The sequence below is a fragment of the Podarcis muralis genome, chromosome 16 (assembly GCF_964188315.1).
Source record: "Podarcis muralis chromosome 16, rPodMur119.hap1.1, whole genome shotgun sequence".
Taxonomy (NCBI): domain Eukaryota; kingdom Metazoa; phylum Chordata; class Lepidosauria; order Squamata; family Lacertidae; genus Podarcis; species Podarcis muralis.
Genome location: NC_135670.1, coordinates 36,983,421 through 37,000,266, shown reverse-complemented (window position 1 = coordinate 37,000,266; position 16,846 = coordinate 36,983,421). Strand labels below are relative to the sequence as shown.

Below are 16,846 nucleotides of genomic sequence, written 5' to 3'. Positions count from 1 at the left end.
TGCTGGGTGACCTTGGGCTAGTCACACTTCTCTGAAGTCTCTCAGCCTCACTCACCTCACAGAGTGTTTGTTGTGGGGGAGGAAGGGAAAGGAGAATGTTAGCTGCTTTGAGACTCCTTTGGGTAGTGATAAAGTGGGATATCAAATCCAAATCCATGAGACTCTTAATCTCATGGTGATGGGTTCAAGCCCCAGCTTGGACAGAAGATCCCTGCATTCTACAATCCTATGAACCTTCTATGGTCTGCAGGGGAATTCGCTCAAGCCCTCAGAGGAGGGCTCAAGTCCCCTTTGGGCTTCATAATTTCCACCTCTTGGCTTTCCTGCCAAGCATTCTGGTTTCCCTTTCCTTTTGTTTGCCAAAGCCATGCTGTTTGTGCGGAGTGCAATGCTCTAATAAGCTATTTCATACCTGCTGCATCCTGGGATGGCTGACAAGGAGGAAGGGAGGGGGTTAGACAATGCATCTGGAAAAGGTTATATAAAAATAGCAGCAGTGGAAAAATTAAAAAAGCTCACAGGAGCGATGATGTGTGATTCAGGTACAGTTTTAAAAGGAAAGCTTTGTGGAGGTGTTGGATAGGAAGGGAGGGGGAGAGCACAAAATGCTCTTAAGCCCAGTTCAGACAAAAGGGGAGCCTGTTTTTCCCCTACAATGTGAGTGAGCTGGGGGTGAGTCTTTGGCTTGCATATTCTCCTCTATCCTCTTTCATGCATGTGAAGGGAAAACTGGAAGCTTCTGTACCTGATTTTCAACAAAACAGAGTTACCTGTGACATACAAACACAGGGAACTGTGGTTTGATGAAACTCTAGTTAGGAAGAGCAAATGAAGCAGCTACTTCTAATCCTTCTGGTCTCCAACCTGGTTAGAGCACAACTTTTTGCATCCCTGAGCATTGGCCATGATGGCTGGGGCTGATGGGGGTTGTAATTTCAAAGATCTCGAGGGAACCAAATTGGGGAAGACTGAACTAGAGTTTGAAGAAACTACAGTTTTCCAAGTTTGGGCATCAGGTAGAACTGTGGCTTGTTTAAAACCATAAATGGAAGCTTCTGATCTCCTTGTTGCAGGTATGAAAAGAGGATCCCTCCATGTTATCATTGCAATTTTTGCTAGTGATGTTGCAAGGTCCAAAATGTGAACTCTCTCTAGTTCCAAAGGTCTGGCCCATTTGACATCAGATCCACCCCTGTTTGAGTTGGATCATACATTACCCTGTTCCTTCCCCACAACCCTCCCTGCCAATTTCCCCCCACTTTCCCCATGCCCCCCCAATGCCTTACAGTGAGACATGGTCTCTTTCACAAAGCTCCACAGAGAGTTTCCTGTAAAGGAGTGACCTTATGGTGGAAAGCCACTTGCAAATCACCATCACCAAATGATAGGAAAGACCTGTTGGGATACTGCCAGGGAGACAAAGTCCATCATGGCCCCACATCGCCTCCGGACGTCCATCGATCTCCCGTAGACACGCAGTATCAGCAATTAGCGACACGAGCTCCAGAAATAGCTTGCCACATTCCAGGGCTGGTGCACGCTCTATCAGCAGATAATGCACAGCGAAAGATGCACGCAGGAGAGCATTATTTAAGAGTTTATTCTGTGTTAGTCAGAACAGAGAAAAACATGACTGCCTGCTTCAGTGTTTCAGGCACCGAGAGAGAAACGAAAGCAATAGAAAACATAAACATCCTGTGAACAGGAAATACACAGACTCTGACACACAAAGCCTGCTCCCTTTTAAGGTGGAACGGAAATATCCTAACAAGACCATCATAAAAGAGAGAGGGGGGACACTGATTTGCAGAACATTTGCACTTGCAAATTATCTGCATTGATACAAAGGCACATGAGCACCCATAGAGCAATAATTAGTGGTAGGTTGGGGGTGGCTTGGTGCGGGTCCACAAATCCTTCTGATTGTGCTTCCTGGGGGGGGGGGGGTTGTCCTTATGCCCAACAGTTCCTGATCACAGGTTTGGATGGCGCTCTGAATTCCACTGATTCTCCCCAGCATTACTCTGCTGTGACTAAAACACAGGTGTGGCACAAAAGAGGAGCCTCCCAGTTTGATAATGTCTCAGATTCAGTGCTTAAATTCTGGTGTCCAGAAAGATTGTAATGTGTGTGTTCATGCGCTTTGGGAAGTGAGGGGACTACCCAGTGGAGAACTACTCAGTGGAGGCTTGTTCATAAGAGCAAAGGGTGTCCTGCCCCACCTGTCTGTCTTCTGTTATGGGCTGGCTGGATTCAGAAGAGTGGTGGGAGGCACCAAGGGAACTGCCAAGGGAAGAAGGCACAGAGCCCAGGGAGGGGATGGTGGGATGACAATGAGTGGTCAGAGGGAGACGAAGGAGAAGACTAGGAGGAAGAGGTGTCGGAAGTGGAAGCTGAAGAGGTAACAGAGTTCAGTGAGCAGGAAGAGGCTGCAGTAGGGAGCATTCCAGAATCAGAGGCAGAAGTGAAGGTATGAAGAGGGCAGAGCAAAGACAGACAAGATGAAGGAGCCTCAGATTGCTTGGGAAAGGACTGAGGGAGGAGGAGACTTAGAGAACTGTGAGAACACATTGTGTCATTGGGGCAACAGCTACCAGGAAGAGTGGCTGTGCTCAATAGACGTGGCATTTTGAATAAAGAGTCATCTTCACTGGCAATGTGTGAGTTGTTACTAACTCGCTCCTAGCTCCCGCCCCTGGCATCTTACGTCCAGCTGAGCCAAGGGGGTGGCACTGTCTGTCATCTTCCTCCTCCTTAGTCTCAGGGTTGCCATTTTCAGAACTCAGCAGGGAGGGAAAGAAGGCAAAACTAGAACAAGTTGTCTTCCCGTTATTGGCTCTGGCGCCACCTGCTGTTGGGCTCCCTGTCTTCCACCCTCCCAGTCCCAAAAGGCACCAGCCACTACTGGACTGGCATGATGCTAGCCTGGGAAGACGGTGAATGAAATCTGCGTCTGTAGCAGACAACCAAGCATGTCTGCTGAAAACCCAGGAGGTTTTCTATAAGGAAACGGCACCCCTGCAGGCCAGAAGCAAATAGCCAGTTGACATGAGATGCATTGTCAGCAAATCTCTTCAGAAGCCCAGTTGAGTAAAAATAGCATCACCGAGTGTCCTTGGATGGACAAGACATGTGTTGTATTGCATCCTGGCTGAAGGGCTGGGAAACGCGGCAGTTGGCTTGAGCAGATGGGAGTGTCAGCATTTATCGGATCCGGCCTGTTAGGGACGAAGGACTGGGCTCTGAAATCACACAATGGGTGGCAATGGGAAATACGTAAACATGCTTAGCTTCCACCTAATCAATGTGACTTATGCACTTTGCTGCGAATTGTGTGTTTTAACAAATTCTTTCGAGATCTTCACTCTCCCTATGACCTAATGGGTGGACAGCCTGGAAGGGCTGGTACCTGTAGGCAGGGACACAGAGACAGGTGAATGGTCTGAAAGTTCAATATAGGCTGTGTGGCAAGTTCCTCACATTGAGTATCTAGGCCGCAGTTGGCAGCTTTAGAGGAGCAAGTTGAATTCTACTCGAATGCCCGTGGTACTGGGAAGCTGCAGTACCAACCCACTGACCATTTGTGGCAGCAGTGCTGTGGTGCTGTAGAAAACTGGGAGCGCTGCTTATTACGGGTTGTGCCAATAAAAAATATATAGATTAAATAGATAAGAGGGTAGTCTGGCTTGTGGAGAAGAGCAGATCAGTCCAATCCATTTCATATACGTAGAGCTGAAACTGAACTTGGACCAAACCTGAAATAGTTTTTGATGGAGTCATGAATACTAAGTTGGATAGAAAGGAGAATTTGGAGGTGACCCCACAAGAATGTTTGAAAGAAATTAAACCCCTATTCCAAATTGGCATATAGTGACATAAGCACCCCTATGATAGGCAGTAAAGCACCCAGGTCTTATTTATTTGTATTATTTAATAATAAGTGGTTTACAACCCTTATCATACAATACAAACCATAAAATATTGTTTGCTTGATTCCTTAGTCTTTATGCCTTTTCATATGAAGTAACTTCAGCCTTACAGCAGCAGATGCAGTTCAGAATGCTGTGAAGTACCAAGTGGATGCGAGCAGAACTGGGACAAATACCACAGCCCACCTTAAGTGGCTACCCACCTTGATTCTGCTCTCAGGCACCCTGCCAGCCTATATCTACTTTAGGGAGGGATGAGCAGAAGAGTGCTCACCCCCAAAATGAATTGGAGCCCACCCCCCCTTGGAGCAGGGCAGGACCAGCATAGCAAATGACATTGGAAACAACTTCATTTTAGAGCAGGGAATTCCAAAGCTCTCATGGGTATTGGTGTGCCTGCCAGTATCTTCTATGGTGCCTGTGAAAGTAAATATCCCATCAAAAATCCACAATGCATGAGAGACTGTTAGCTTTTCCTGCTTAGTTCCTATCTGCATTTGCTTGGCCTCTCCTACATACCTCCCACGGTAGCCATTTTGTGCTGTGCCACACCCCTACAGCAGCCATTTTGTGACTGGTGCCCTCAGTATTTTCTCAGAATTCCAGATGTGCCCACCGGCTCCAAAAAGTTGGTGACCCCCCATTTTGAAAGAAGGTAGAGAGGCCCACTGGGTCTGTTTGTGCTTAAGAGCATGGGAGTTGATCCCTCCCTATGATCCAAGAGATAAAAAGATGATGCCAATGTAGGAATGCTCTTTCGAAGGTTGAAATTATCCCACCATTTGAGGCATTTTCCATGTTTGCCTGAAACATAGAAGGGGATCTGATTCATTCTGGGGACAACCAATCTTCTGCTCAGTCAACCCTAAGGACAACTATGTAAGTGTTTTGGGGACCAGCAGCCACTACAGTCACCAGGAGGCTTCTCCCTCCCTCTGTCATATGAAGCCTCATTAAGAGGCAAATCTATGAACCATGGTGTCTATCTATTCTCCTTCAAAGTGGTTGCATCTGTAGTTCCTTGTGGATTGCACAGCTTGCTCCATTTTAATTCTGATTAAATATTTAAACAACCTGCTCCTTGACTCAATGAGCGGTTTGTCTTCCTTGGCAGTTTGCCCAACCAGGGAACCAGGGACAGCCACCAAGGGTCTGATTTGCATCTCGCTGAATGCTAGTCTAAGCTTCCATGGAGCCAGTGGAGTAACAAGAAGGGTGAGGTGTCGATTGAGGCTGCAGGGTAAGGACTGGGGGAAGGGGAGCTTTCTATGAAAAATGAATGAAAGCTCCCTTGATAAGCTAAATCCAACCAGAGAGGAGATCAGCATTGTGAGAGGCTCCTTCCAGAAGGAAACAAATATTCATTCTCTTTTAGATGTGGTTCTTTCAGTTTTGGGGGTCATAAATTAACACACACATGTTCTTAACTGGTTCCAGTTAAGGGCCTAAGAAGATCAGACCAAGACTCTCCTGTGAGCCACGGGCTGTACCTGCCTTCCTGAATGCACATAGTGAATGGGCTTAGTTTCAGTTGCTTAGTGACTGCAGGGTGCATTTTCCAGTTATTTATTTATTAATTACATTTATGTCCCAACTTCCCTCCAAGGAGCTCAAGGTGGCGGACATAGTCTTCATTTCCTCTCCAAATTATGCTCACAACAGCCCCATGAGGTAGGTCAGACTGAGAGACACAATGTGTGTGCATTCTTACAACACTTACGTTCACGCCTTGTGAAGCTGCAGGCCAGTCGGTGTTCCTGGGTGCATGAATTAAGAACATATGCTCCTGGACCATCCACTGGGGCCTTCTGTGAGATTTCTCCTACCCCCAAAAGGCATCATGTAGAACTAACGCTGTGTCTGTTCTTTTCTTGGTAGAATTAAGGCTGCTTCAGGAGTGAAGATAATAGACATCCGAGTCAGTGATCCGGACCAGTGGGGAGTTCAACAAGACGTGGACAATGGGAGGACACAGACCACCGCCACCATTGTATGTGAGCACATCAATCCAAATGCAGAGAGCAGGTAAGAAATCCAAGCTGAGCTGCATGCAGCTGCCATTTTATAGTTAAAAGACAGTGGGGGGAAATTCAGATGCTTTTATTGATCTTTACCCTTGAATAGGAATCAATTTCTTTTTGTATTTCCAACATGATCACAGCTTTCGAGTGCTGGAAAAATGTTCCAGGACTTGGGGTAACAAAGAGTCTTGTGGTGACGTCTTAAAGGCTAACAAATGTCTTACGGCATAGATGTTCATGGACTAGTGCCTGGGTAGTTTGTCCCAGTCATAGAAGCACAGCAGCATGGCTTGGATTCCCTTTTCTTGCCCATGGAGCTGTCCAGCAGGGCAAGGAGCTGACCGAGACAAGACTGCTGAAATATGCAGAGAAGGTGTTCTGCCGAGGAGCTGGGCACAAGGAGATGTTGCACCAGCAAAAAGATAAGGATGTAATAGCTGGCCTGGCTGCTTGTCCAAAAGTCAACTGGCAGTAAATCACACCGTTCAAGGTGGAGTTAACTCTTTAATAGCATCCCCTGGGTAGGGATAGATGACTCCTTCAATCTTGCTTTCCCTCACTTTCCCCACTTTAAGCTGAGCTCTACATTTCCACATCAGTTTGCATTATTTTTTTAAAATAGCTTAAAAAGTCCTCATGAAAATTCATCTACAAATTTATACAGTCATACCTTGGGTTGAATACGCTTCGAGTTGAGTGTGTTCGAGTTGCGCTCTGCGGCAACCCGGAAGTAACGGACCGCGTTACTTCCGGGTTTTGCCGCTTGCACATCCACAGACGCTCAAAATGACATCACGCGCATGCGCAGAAGCAGTGAAAAGCGACGCGTGCATGCGCAGACGTGCCATCACTAGTTACGTTTACCTCTAGAGGCGAACGGGGCTCCGGAATGGATCCCGTTCGTATCTAGAGGTACCACTGTACTAATATACTAATATCTTTGTATGCATTTTGCATTTTTGCATCCCCCCTGACATAATCCGTGGTTGTATGTTTCGTGAGAAACATACATTACACACAGTCTCATCTTGGTATCTGCATTTTTCTCCATATTATTTGGCTGGAGAACTGCATTGCAAAATCCAGAGAAGCGTGAGTTTCGAGTGATGGCTGTGTTTCGATTCACATACTGTTTTGGAAAGATGCACCTTTAAATGGAAAGAGAATCAAATTTCTGCCCCCATCCCTACCTGTTGGACAAAAGGTCGTTTTGAATCCTAATTCTGTCTTCTTCTTTTTTAAAAAATATATTTATTAAGATTTTACAGAATGAAAAAAGAAAAAAGAAAAATACAAAGTAAAAATAGTTAAAAAACAATTCCATCTTTCCATCACTTATTTTTCATATGCTTGTTTCCCGGACCTCCTCACACCTCCCTTTTTTGTATTCCAATTCAAATTATTAGTTCAGCAAATCCCTTCCCTCTTTGTTTATCCTAGTCTTCAATCTTAAAATATTATAACCTTGAATTTTAACCTGTTAATAATCCATTTTTTCATAATCCTTATAGCGTTATAGCTAGCAACCACTTAACTTTTTATCCAACATCATTCTAACATTCATTAATTTTACAATATTTCTGTAGATAGTCTTTAAATTTCTTCCAATCTTCTTCCACCGACTCTTCTCCCTGGTCTCGGATTCTGCCGGTCATTTCTGCCAGTTCCATATAGTACATTACCTTCATCTGCCATTCTTCCAGTGTGGGTATATCTTGTGTCTTCCAATACTTTGCAATAAGTATTCTTGCTGAATCCTAATTCTGTCTTCTGTGGCATTGGACTGAATATCTGAATACCTATATAAGGCACTATTTCTGATCCCACTCAAATCATTCTTCTTCCCCTCTGCCTTGTCATTTGCCAACCACAGCTATGGGATGGAATAATGTTTTAAAAACAGCAGCCCTATTGGAAAGCAAGCCTTGTGAGGAACGATTGAGGCTAAACGGAGAAGATTGCGCAGTGATAGTTTAGCCCTATTCAAATATCTGAAGGGCTGTCACATGGAAGATGGGGAAAGCCTGTGCAAAAAGAGTTGTTAATTTGTCCCTGAGCTGGACAGTCAGAAGGGTTACTCAACATTAAGCGACAGGTTTAGATTTCCCCATTACTGTGCTTGTGACTTGCATTCCGTTTAAGAACTGCATGGTAGAAAAATCACATTAATAGAGAAATATTGAGGTTAAAGGAAGAATGAAATGTAATTTTCATCTGGAGGAGAAAAAAAAGTATTTTAATTGAAGCAGGGCTGTGTAAAACAGAGAGGTTAGCCTTAAACTTGGTGAGAATGTTGGAAATTTGGGCTAATCCGTGAAATTATACCTGTCACAGTAACTTAGTTTTTATTAACACCATTTTCTGCTCCATGTCGAACTTCTAAATTATACAAAAGCAATGAATCTCAAGTTAATTAATACCCTGACCCTTTCCTTTGTGAGATTAGTTTTAATATTTTTTTTAGATTAATTAAAGTATGCAAATAGAAAACTCCAGAAGATCCATTCCAGATTTGCAAATATTGTTGCTCTACAAGTAAATATTTAACTTTGATCTTCATTTGGTGTTCTACCTTACCTTGCTGTTAGTTTACTACTGCGGTGGGAAACCACAAGTCTGGGGGCCATAGGTAGCCTTCCAGGCTTCTTTGCCCGGCCTTTGGGAATCGCCCCAGCCACCTCCCTCTCCCTAAGACACAGCCCTCACCAACCCTGCTTCACACCTTCCTTGACTGCAATGCACCCTTGAACTTGGATAATGGCTGTTACTGCCCAGACTGGTGACAGAGGGTTGTCCGGAAGGGAATGTGGGTGGAAAAAGGTTGCCCACCCCTGGTTCATAAGATTTAGGTAAAGGTAAAGGTACCCCTGCCCGTACGGGCCAGTCTTGACAGACTCTAGGGTTGTGCGCTCATCTCACTCTATAGGCCGGGAGCCAGCGCTGTCCGCAGACACTTCCGGGTCACGTGGCCACCGTGACAAGCTGCATCTGGCGAGCCAGCGCAGCACACGGAACGCCGTTTACCTTCCCGCTAGTAAGCGGTCCCTATTTATCTACTTGCACCCGGAGGTGCTTTCGAACTGCTAGGTTGGCAGGCGCTGGGACCGAATGACGGGAGCGCACCCCGCCGCGGGGATTCGAACCGCCGACCTTTCGATTGGCAAGCCCTAGGCGCTGAGGCTTTTACCCACAGCGCCACCCGTGTCCCCTTCATAAGATTTAGTTACCCCATAACAAAATGAAAGGTATTCTCCCATCTCCTCAAAGCCTTCATAGTAGGTCAGTATAGTCTGTGAATCTGCTACTCCTCTTTGCAGGTAAGAACCTGCTTTTAATTTCTTGACCCCATAGCTTTCTAAAATTACTGCTGAAAAAGCCAGGTACCAGCATCCTACTTCTGGTAAGCCTCTGAGCATGTCTGGATAACTAATTGGCTTGGAAGAAGAGGCAATGTGACAGAGATGGATTGCCTCCTGCCCCCAATCTTCATGGAGGGCAAAATAAAAGCATTTTTGATGTTTGATCCGCCCTTAATCCAAAGAGCTGGGGGCAGGGAGTGTGTGTGAGTGAAGCCTATAGTTGTAAGCAGGCTGTGACCATTCTTTCGGAGCAGGCCCTGGTCTGCACAAACACATTTTTTATTTTATAATTTATTGTTATACTATAATCTTATTTATTTACCAAAATGGAGTCATTTTGGACTCACAGCTGTCCATGGAAGCGTAGGTTAGTTCTGTGTCCAAGGCAGCTGTCTATGAGCTCCAACAGGTGTGATGGCTGACACCTTACCTGCCTGTGCACCGTCTCACCAGAGTGGTGTATGTTCTGGTTATCTTCCGCTTGGACTATTGCAATGCGCTTTTTGTGGGGCTGCCTTTGAAGGTGACTTGGGAACTACAACTAATCCAGAATGTGGCAGCTAGACTGGTGATTGGGTGCGGCTGTCGGGACCATCTATATCTTCCGAGCACAATTCAAAGTGTTGGTGCTGACCTTTAAAGTCCTAAATGGCCTGATCCCTGTATACCTGAAGGAGCGTCTCCACCCCAATCGTTCAGCCTGGACACTGAGATGCAGTTCTGAGGGTCTTCTGGTGGTTCCCTCACTGCAAGGAGTGAAGTTACACGGAACCAGGCAGAGGGCCTTCTTGGTAGTGGCACCCGCCCTGTGGAACGCCCTCCCACCGGATATCAAGGAGATAAACAACTCTACAACTTTTAGAAGACACCTGAAGGCAGCCCTGTATACAGAAGTTTTTAATGTTTGATGTTATTTTTATTGTGTTTTAAATATTTTGTTCAGAGCCACCTAGAGTGACTGGGGCACCCCTAACCCCCAAACCCAAACTAACCCGAAACCCTAAGCACCTAACACTAACCCTAACCTCCTAACCCCTAACTCCTAAGCCTAACCCCCAACCCTCAGGTTACAGCTGAGAGGGGTATGGAGCTATATCTGAGGGCGAGTCATGCCAAAGAGGGTGGTGGCTGGAAGAGTCCCCCTGCCCACTTCCCCTCTCCTTCTGCACCACCTAGGGATTTCAGAGAATTTCACCAGGAATGGAAATGAGAGCAAATTGCTGCAATTTGCATGTCTGCCTGAGGTCAGAAATGATGATCATAATAATAATAATAATAATAATAATAATAATAATAATAATAATATCTTTATTGTCATTGCCCCCTCTCGGGGACAACGAAATTACTTGGCTGCTCCATCCACCCAGGTAGGGCACTCCACACAAAATCAAATCAACTATAAAAACACTAATTAAAACAATACAGTATAAAACAGCAAGGAAGATTAGATGACTTTCAAAGTCCAGGCTTCCCATTCAGGGCCAAGATCGCTCTGGAGAAGAAGCTGTTCTTAAGACGGCTTGTTCTTGTCTTCATCGTCCTGTATCTCCGTCCCGACGGCAGGAGCTCGAAGAGACAGTGACCAGGATGCGATGGATCTTTTACTATGTCCAGTGCCTTCCTATGGCACCTTGTGGCATAAATCTGCTCTAAGGTGGAGAGTGGGCAGCCAACAATGCTCTCTGCTGCCTTAACAACTCTGCACAACCCCAACCTGTCCCGGGTAGTACAGCTTCCATACCACACACATAAGCCATAGGTGAGCACGCTCTCAATGGCACAGTGATAGAAGGCAAGCAGCAGTTTCTGCGGAAGATGGTTTTTCCTTAGAATTCTCAAAAAGTACAGTCTCTGCTGCGCCTTCTTCACAAGCCCCCTTGTGTTGACACTCCAGGACAGATCCTCTTGTAATTCAATGCCCAAAAATCTGAACGTTGTTACCCTCTCCACACAGACCCCATCAAGCAAAAGTGGCTGGACATTGCTCTTCTGTCTCCTGAAGTCCACCACAAGCTCCTTTGTCTTCCTTGTATTTATGAGCAAGTTGTTAGCTCTGCACCACTCTGTCAGCCGCTCCACCTCATCTCTATAGTCCGTTTCACCCTCCCTTTCAGAGATGAGCCCAATCACGGTTGTGTCATCTGCAAATTTGACAACCCTATTACTAGGGTGAGCAGCGACACAATCGTACGTGTAGAGAATATATAGGAGCGGACTGAGTACGCATCCCTGTGGTGTTCCTGTGTTAGTCTTAAGCATACTAGAGGTATAAGGGCCCAACCGAACCCTCTGGGGGCGGTCTGACAAAAAGTCCAATATCCACCCACAAAGTGATAACGGAAGCCCCAGATCTTCCAGTTTAGACATCAGACGTTGTGGTAGAATGGTATTAAATGCCGAGCTGAAATCTAAAAAAAGCAGTCTGGCATAACACCCCCGCTGCTCCAAATGTGCAAGAACGGCATGGAGGGCAATCGCCACAGCGTCCTCTGTCGATCTTTTCGTTTTATAAGCAAATTGGAATGTGTCCAGTCCCTCTGGTAGGCAGGCAATGACATAATTTCGTACCAGCTTTTCAAAGCACTTCATGATTATAGGTGTGAGTGCTACTGGACGAAAGTCATTCAGATCTTCCGGGTTAGGTTTTTTTGCTATTGGAACGATAGTAGAGGACTTTAGGCAGGATGGAACAATAGCCTGGGCTAGGGATCGATTTAAGATCCCAGTGAAAACTCCTGCTAGTTGATCTGCACAGTCTCTCAATACCCTTCCAGCTACCCCATCTGGCCCTGTGGCCTTCCTTGTGTTGATTCCCTTCAACACCTTCCTCATCTCTTCTTTTTCCACAGAGATTACTACATTCCTTTGTACTGATGATGGTGATGGTGGCAAGGCCTTCACAGGGAGTGGTGGTGGTGGTGGTGGTGGTGGTAAAGCCTCAGCAGGTGTTGCTGCAGATGTTACTTCAAAACGGGCAAAAAAGGCATTCAAATCCTCTGCGAGGGATGCCCCTCCCTCGTCTGCCAGGGAATCCTTGGATTTATACCCTGTTAATTCTTGTACACCTTGCCACACCTGCCTGGTGTTGTTACTTTGTAGATGATTCTCCAGCCGCTGTCTATACGGTGAATATTGCAAGTCGATGTTTTCTTAGTCTGTGAACATTCATAAATAATTGCATTGTTTTCCCATGTTGTCTTAGGTGTTTCCTCTGGTATGCCCTGACGTCAATGTCATAATTGAGGACATATTTAATTCCATTAGTTCTGGCCGCAGCACATAGCAAGATGGATAATGTCAGTTTTAGTGCGAGCTGAACTGCAGTGGAACAGAAACAAAACTGGCTGCAATGTGCATAGAATGGGACAGAAATTGCTGCCTCCTTACATAGTGCCAGGCTGAATCAAATGCAATAGGAAGACAGGAAGTTGCTTTGTACTGAGTCAGATCCTTGGTCCAACTGACTGCAAGCAGCTTTCCAGGGTTTCAGTTGGGACACTCCCAGCCTGACCTGGAGATGTTGGGGATTGAACCTGGAACCTTATGTATGCAAAGCAGATGTTCTGCCACTGAGCTACAGCTCTTCCCCTAGTCAAAGAACGGCTACTGTGGCTCTGAATGCGCTCTTGTTTTCTCAGTTTTGACCTTGCAATGGGGATTTCAGAACCCTAAATCGTCCCTGTTTGCAAACCACAACGCACACTTATCAAGGAAGCCTTGAAATTATATGCACATTTGAAAGGAAAAGCACACTCTGCCGACCAACATTATCAAAGACTGGGATACCAGCATATGTAGTATGTGTCTGACTACTAAAGAGGTGAATTCATAAACGTATTCTGAACAATACAAAAAGCCAGGAAAAGGCTTTAATCTATGAATTGCAACAACCTTGGACAAAATGGATTTCTAATAGAATATAATGTAAACCGCCTGAGACATTGTGATAAGGAATTCAGTTTTTTTAAAAAAAATGGGGGGAGAGAAATATGTGACACGCTTTGCATGAAAGGTCTTAATTTAAAATATCTTAATGAGCACTCAATTTGTGTGAGCAAATTGGAGAACTTGAGATGAAAACCCGGTGATAAGGGATAATACTGTGGATGAGAGGAGGGGAAAGATTAGAAAAGTAAGCATATTTGAAAGTGGATTGAAAAAGATAGCAAGAGCAGAACAGAGGCAAAAACTGGATTTATTAACTCACTCCCATTGGGCACTGTTTTTTGCCTGACTTTGGGGTACAGTATATTGTGACTTTTATGGCCAGCAAGAACCAAAGAAAGTATCTGTTGTTATGATCATAAGGAGAGGAGAAAGGTGCTTAGGAAGTTAAGGGTACTCAACAGTCAACTTGGAGATCTGGATGAGAGCACTTGATTCCCTGTCTTCATGCACACAGTTCCTCCAAAGTGCTTGATTGAAGCAAAACTTATTATGGCGCACTTGTCTGTTGCAAAGCTAAATGTGTCTGGCAAAAGCACTAGTGGAAACTCACATGATTTTGCTGCTGCTGTTGCCATCCATCTGTCTCGGGTGACGATGGAGATGAGTGCACCTTTGGGAGTGAATTCAAACTGTTGTAAGGTTGCAGTCCCTGCTGTGGCTGTAGAGACCGACATGGGAGAGACATGTTTTGTTGCAGCCGGGGCGGATGAAGGCATCTGGTTGTGCTGCTGCAGATGCACCATGGCGTTTCTTCTCTCTGTGCTCCTCCAAGTGGTCATTTCTCCTCTGGTCACTGCTATGATGCATGACCTGACTGCCTATCTTCAGGCACTGCAAGAGATCCCGACACAGTGGGGTCAAGGCTGTAGGCATCAATGCAGAGTTGGTCTGCCAATGGATGTGGTGCCTGAAGCCATCTCCCTGTAAAGTATGTCCTTGGGGATCCTGCCACCTTTCATTCTGTGGGCATGACCAAGTCAGCATAGACATCGCTGAGACAGGAGTGCAAACAGTCTGGGAAAGCCACTCCCGAGCTACGGAGGGGGGGGGGTTTGCGGGCGCGTGCCCCCAACCGCACTATCGCGGGGCTGGTTCAGCCCCGCGGGATTCAGGGATCTCATCCATATTCAATTCTGGCAGCGCCAGCCAATGGGCTGGCCCTGGGGGCGGGGTTACCGGGGCATTTAAGGTCAGGGCAGCCCGGGCTCGCCCCTTTTCCTCCTCTACAGCAGCCCGGTTAGTCCGGATAGTCTGTTAGGGGCCAATGCCTAAGGCCAATACCACTCTTACCTGTAATCAATAAAGTTGTGGCCATTTTTCGCCCATTAACCTTAATTCTGGTGTCCGGTGTCTTTATTTATTTCATCTGTGGGAGGGGGCGGGTATCGCCACGCAATGTGGGTTTGGGAAAGCACATCCTTTTTGACATTTTGTGATTCTATGGGGTACCTCCCTTCCACACTGTGGCTCCTGACAGTTGCCCCCCTAAGGCAGATCCCACTCTGAATTATTCAGGACTGGGATCCCAAGGATTAGGTGCAAAACAAATTTAAATAAGTGCAGATGAACAGGTGAGACTCTAGATAAGTGGCAACTGGGACTGAAATGTGTAGTTAGCTGGAAGCCTGCTTGCATTAATAGCGTCACAGGGAGCCATTGCAAATTCTGCTATTGTTTCCTCCTCGTTTCTTTGTCCCTGTTTTGTTTCTGAGACCATCTGAAGGCAAGTACCTGTGGGTGGCACAGCCTCTGTTGCCCAGCAACTTAAAGTACATAAAAGATTGCTATAGTAGCAGAATGGAAACCTTTTGTTCCTGGGGGCCACTTAAGGAGAAGCAAGAGAGAGAAGGCAATTTTCAGGATGAAAATGCAAGAGAAATATCGAGGCCTGTTCTTGAAAACACAGTGCTGAGCATAAGGAGATTATATCAGAGTCCTCTTTGTTGAATTTTGAAAATCAAATCAAATAGTTAAGTCACTTCGATCCACTGTGGTTTAAGACTTTGTGTGTTCTTAGAAAGGGAGTCTGGCCAGTGTAGAGAGGAACAGTGGGTGCCTAGAAGAGGCATGATGCTGGAACCGTAAGAATGTTATCAATACAATCATTTGAGGGCTCATCCAACCCAGTATCCTGTTTCCAACAGAGGACAGCCAGACTGTCTGGAAACTCACAAGCAAGTCATGGAGGTCATGGCCTCTTGCTTCCCCTCAGCACCTGCTTATTGGATGTATACTGTCCCTATGTGTGGAGGCACCATGTGGCTATTATGGCTAGCAGGCATTGGTACACCTGCTCTCCATCTCTTTATCTAATTCAGTGATGGAGCGGTGGCCCTCTCAGATGCTGTTGCCCTCCAATGCCCATCAGCCCCAGAAAACAAGGGCAGAGATAATGAGATTTGGAACCCCTGGACATCTGGAGAGTTGCAGATTCCGTACTCCTGGTCTAATCCTAGTTAGTGGCTGCCACTCCCAGCTCTTATGCTTTTTGAGCAAAAAGCAGTTTAAGCCTATGACACGAACATACCTGTTTATGTCTCTATACCAGCAGCAACAGCCCACCCAGCCCATCCCACAAGGGTGGGAAAGCAATTAATCACCCTTGTTGCTATTAAAATCAACTCAAAAGCCCCAAGAGTTTGACTCTTCCATTGTCTCCTGAGACAGATGGCTGCCAACAGCTATGGCCGGAGTGGGGAACTTCTGGCCCATGTGGTCAGTTTCTTCATACTATCCTCAACTGCCCCATGCCTGATGCCACATGGCAAGTAAGGACAGCTCCAGAGGAACCATTGGTGCTTTGCAAGCCCTTACTATCAGTTGATGGTTGGTGCCCGCAAAGCACTGTGCTTTTGCCTGCATGTCAAATTTGGCCCGCAGGCAAAGGAAACAGTTCAGGTATGATCATGGTGACATCAGGTGATCGACAGGTGGGCAGCCCCTCCCACCCATCAAAGCTGCCCTGTAGGGGTGGGATGAGGATAATCCCCACCAGCTGGATCCAGTTGCCCACCCTCACACTTCTGCCATCACAGCCTCACCAAGCCCCACCCCCCCAGAAACCTTCAGATGATTTAACACCTCTCTGAAATTATCACGCTTTCAGCTTCTTCAGGCTGCCCCCCCTCTCAATTTCAGGCTGAAAGTTTTCGTAAGGATTGGCTGAATTTATGGGTTCAGTTTATACATCTGACGTTAAAAGTGTCTCATCTATGAAAACGACACGTCTGCGTTTCTAGCAATGCGGCTGGAAAGAAGAGAGGAGATTTGAATTACAGAAGTTCCCTCTTCAGTGAAGGATTTGTGTGGGGAAGTTTTGTGGCCTCCCTGCTGCCTGGAGACGTCAGACGGAGGCTCTCTTGACTCATAAAAGCCTCTGATATTTTGAAGGGGAAATAAATTGCTCTGTCGGGCAGCTCTGGGCAAGCCCCACGTCTCCCAAGTGCTTGTTTGAATCTGTATGTCTGCTGCATGCAGGTTGCTGAGGTCTTTTTCAGACTGAGAGGGAGCAGGTTGCTTAAGAGAAGCGAACCTGGTTCAGGCTGGCATTCATTCCACGTAATTCTCTCTATGAAAGCTGTCCCAGTCG

The 16,846-nt window shown here is 46.2% G+C and overlaps 1 protein-coding gene across 2 annotated transcripts in view; it reads left to right on the top strand.

Moving 5' to 3' along the window:
• Positions 1 to 16,846, top strand: part of TMEM132B (transmembrane protein 132B) — a 383,755-nt gene that overhangs the window by 163,685 nt on the left and 203,224 nt on the right. For both annotated transcript variants that reach the window (XM_077920013.1, XM_077920012.1), the window contains one exon: positions 5,808 to 5,954. Coding sequence is in view for 1 of the 2 variants with exons in the window: in XM_077920012.1 (XP_077776138.1) it covers positions 5,808 to 5,954 (147 nt within the window). In the remaining variant the exon portion in view is untranslated. The remainder of the gene's footprint in view (positions 1 to 5,807; positions 5,955 to 16,846) is intronic.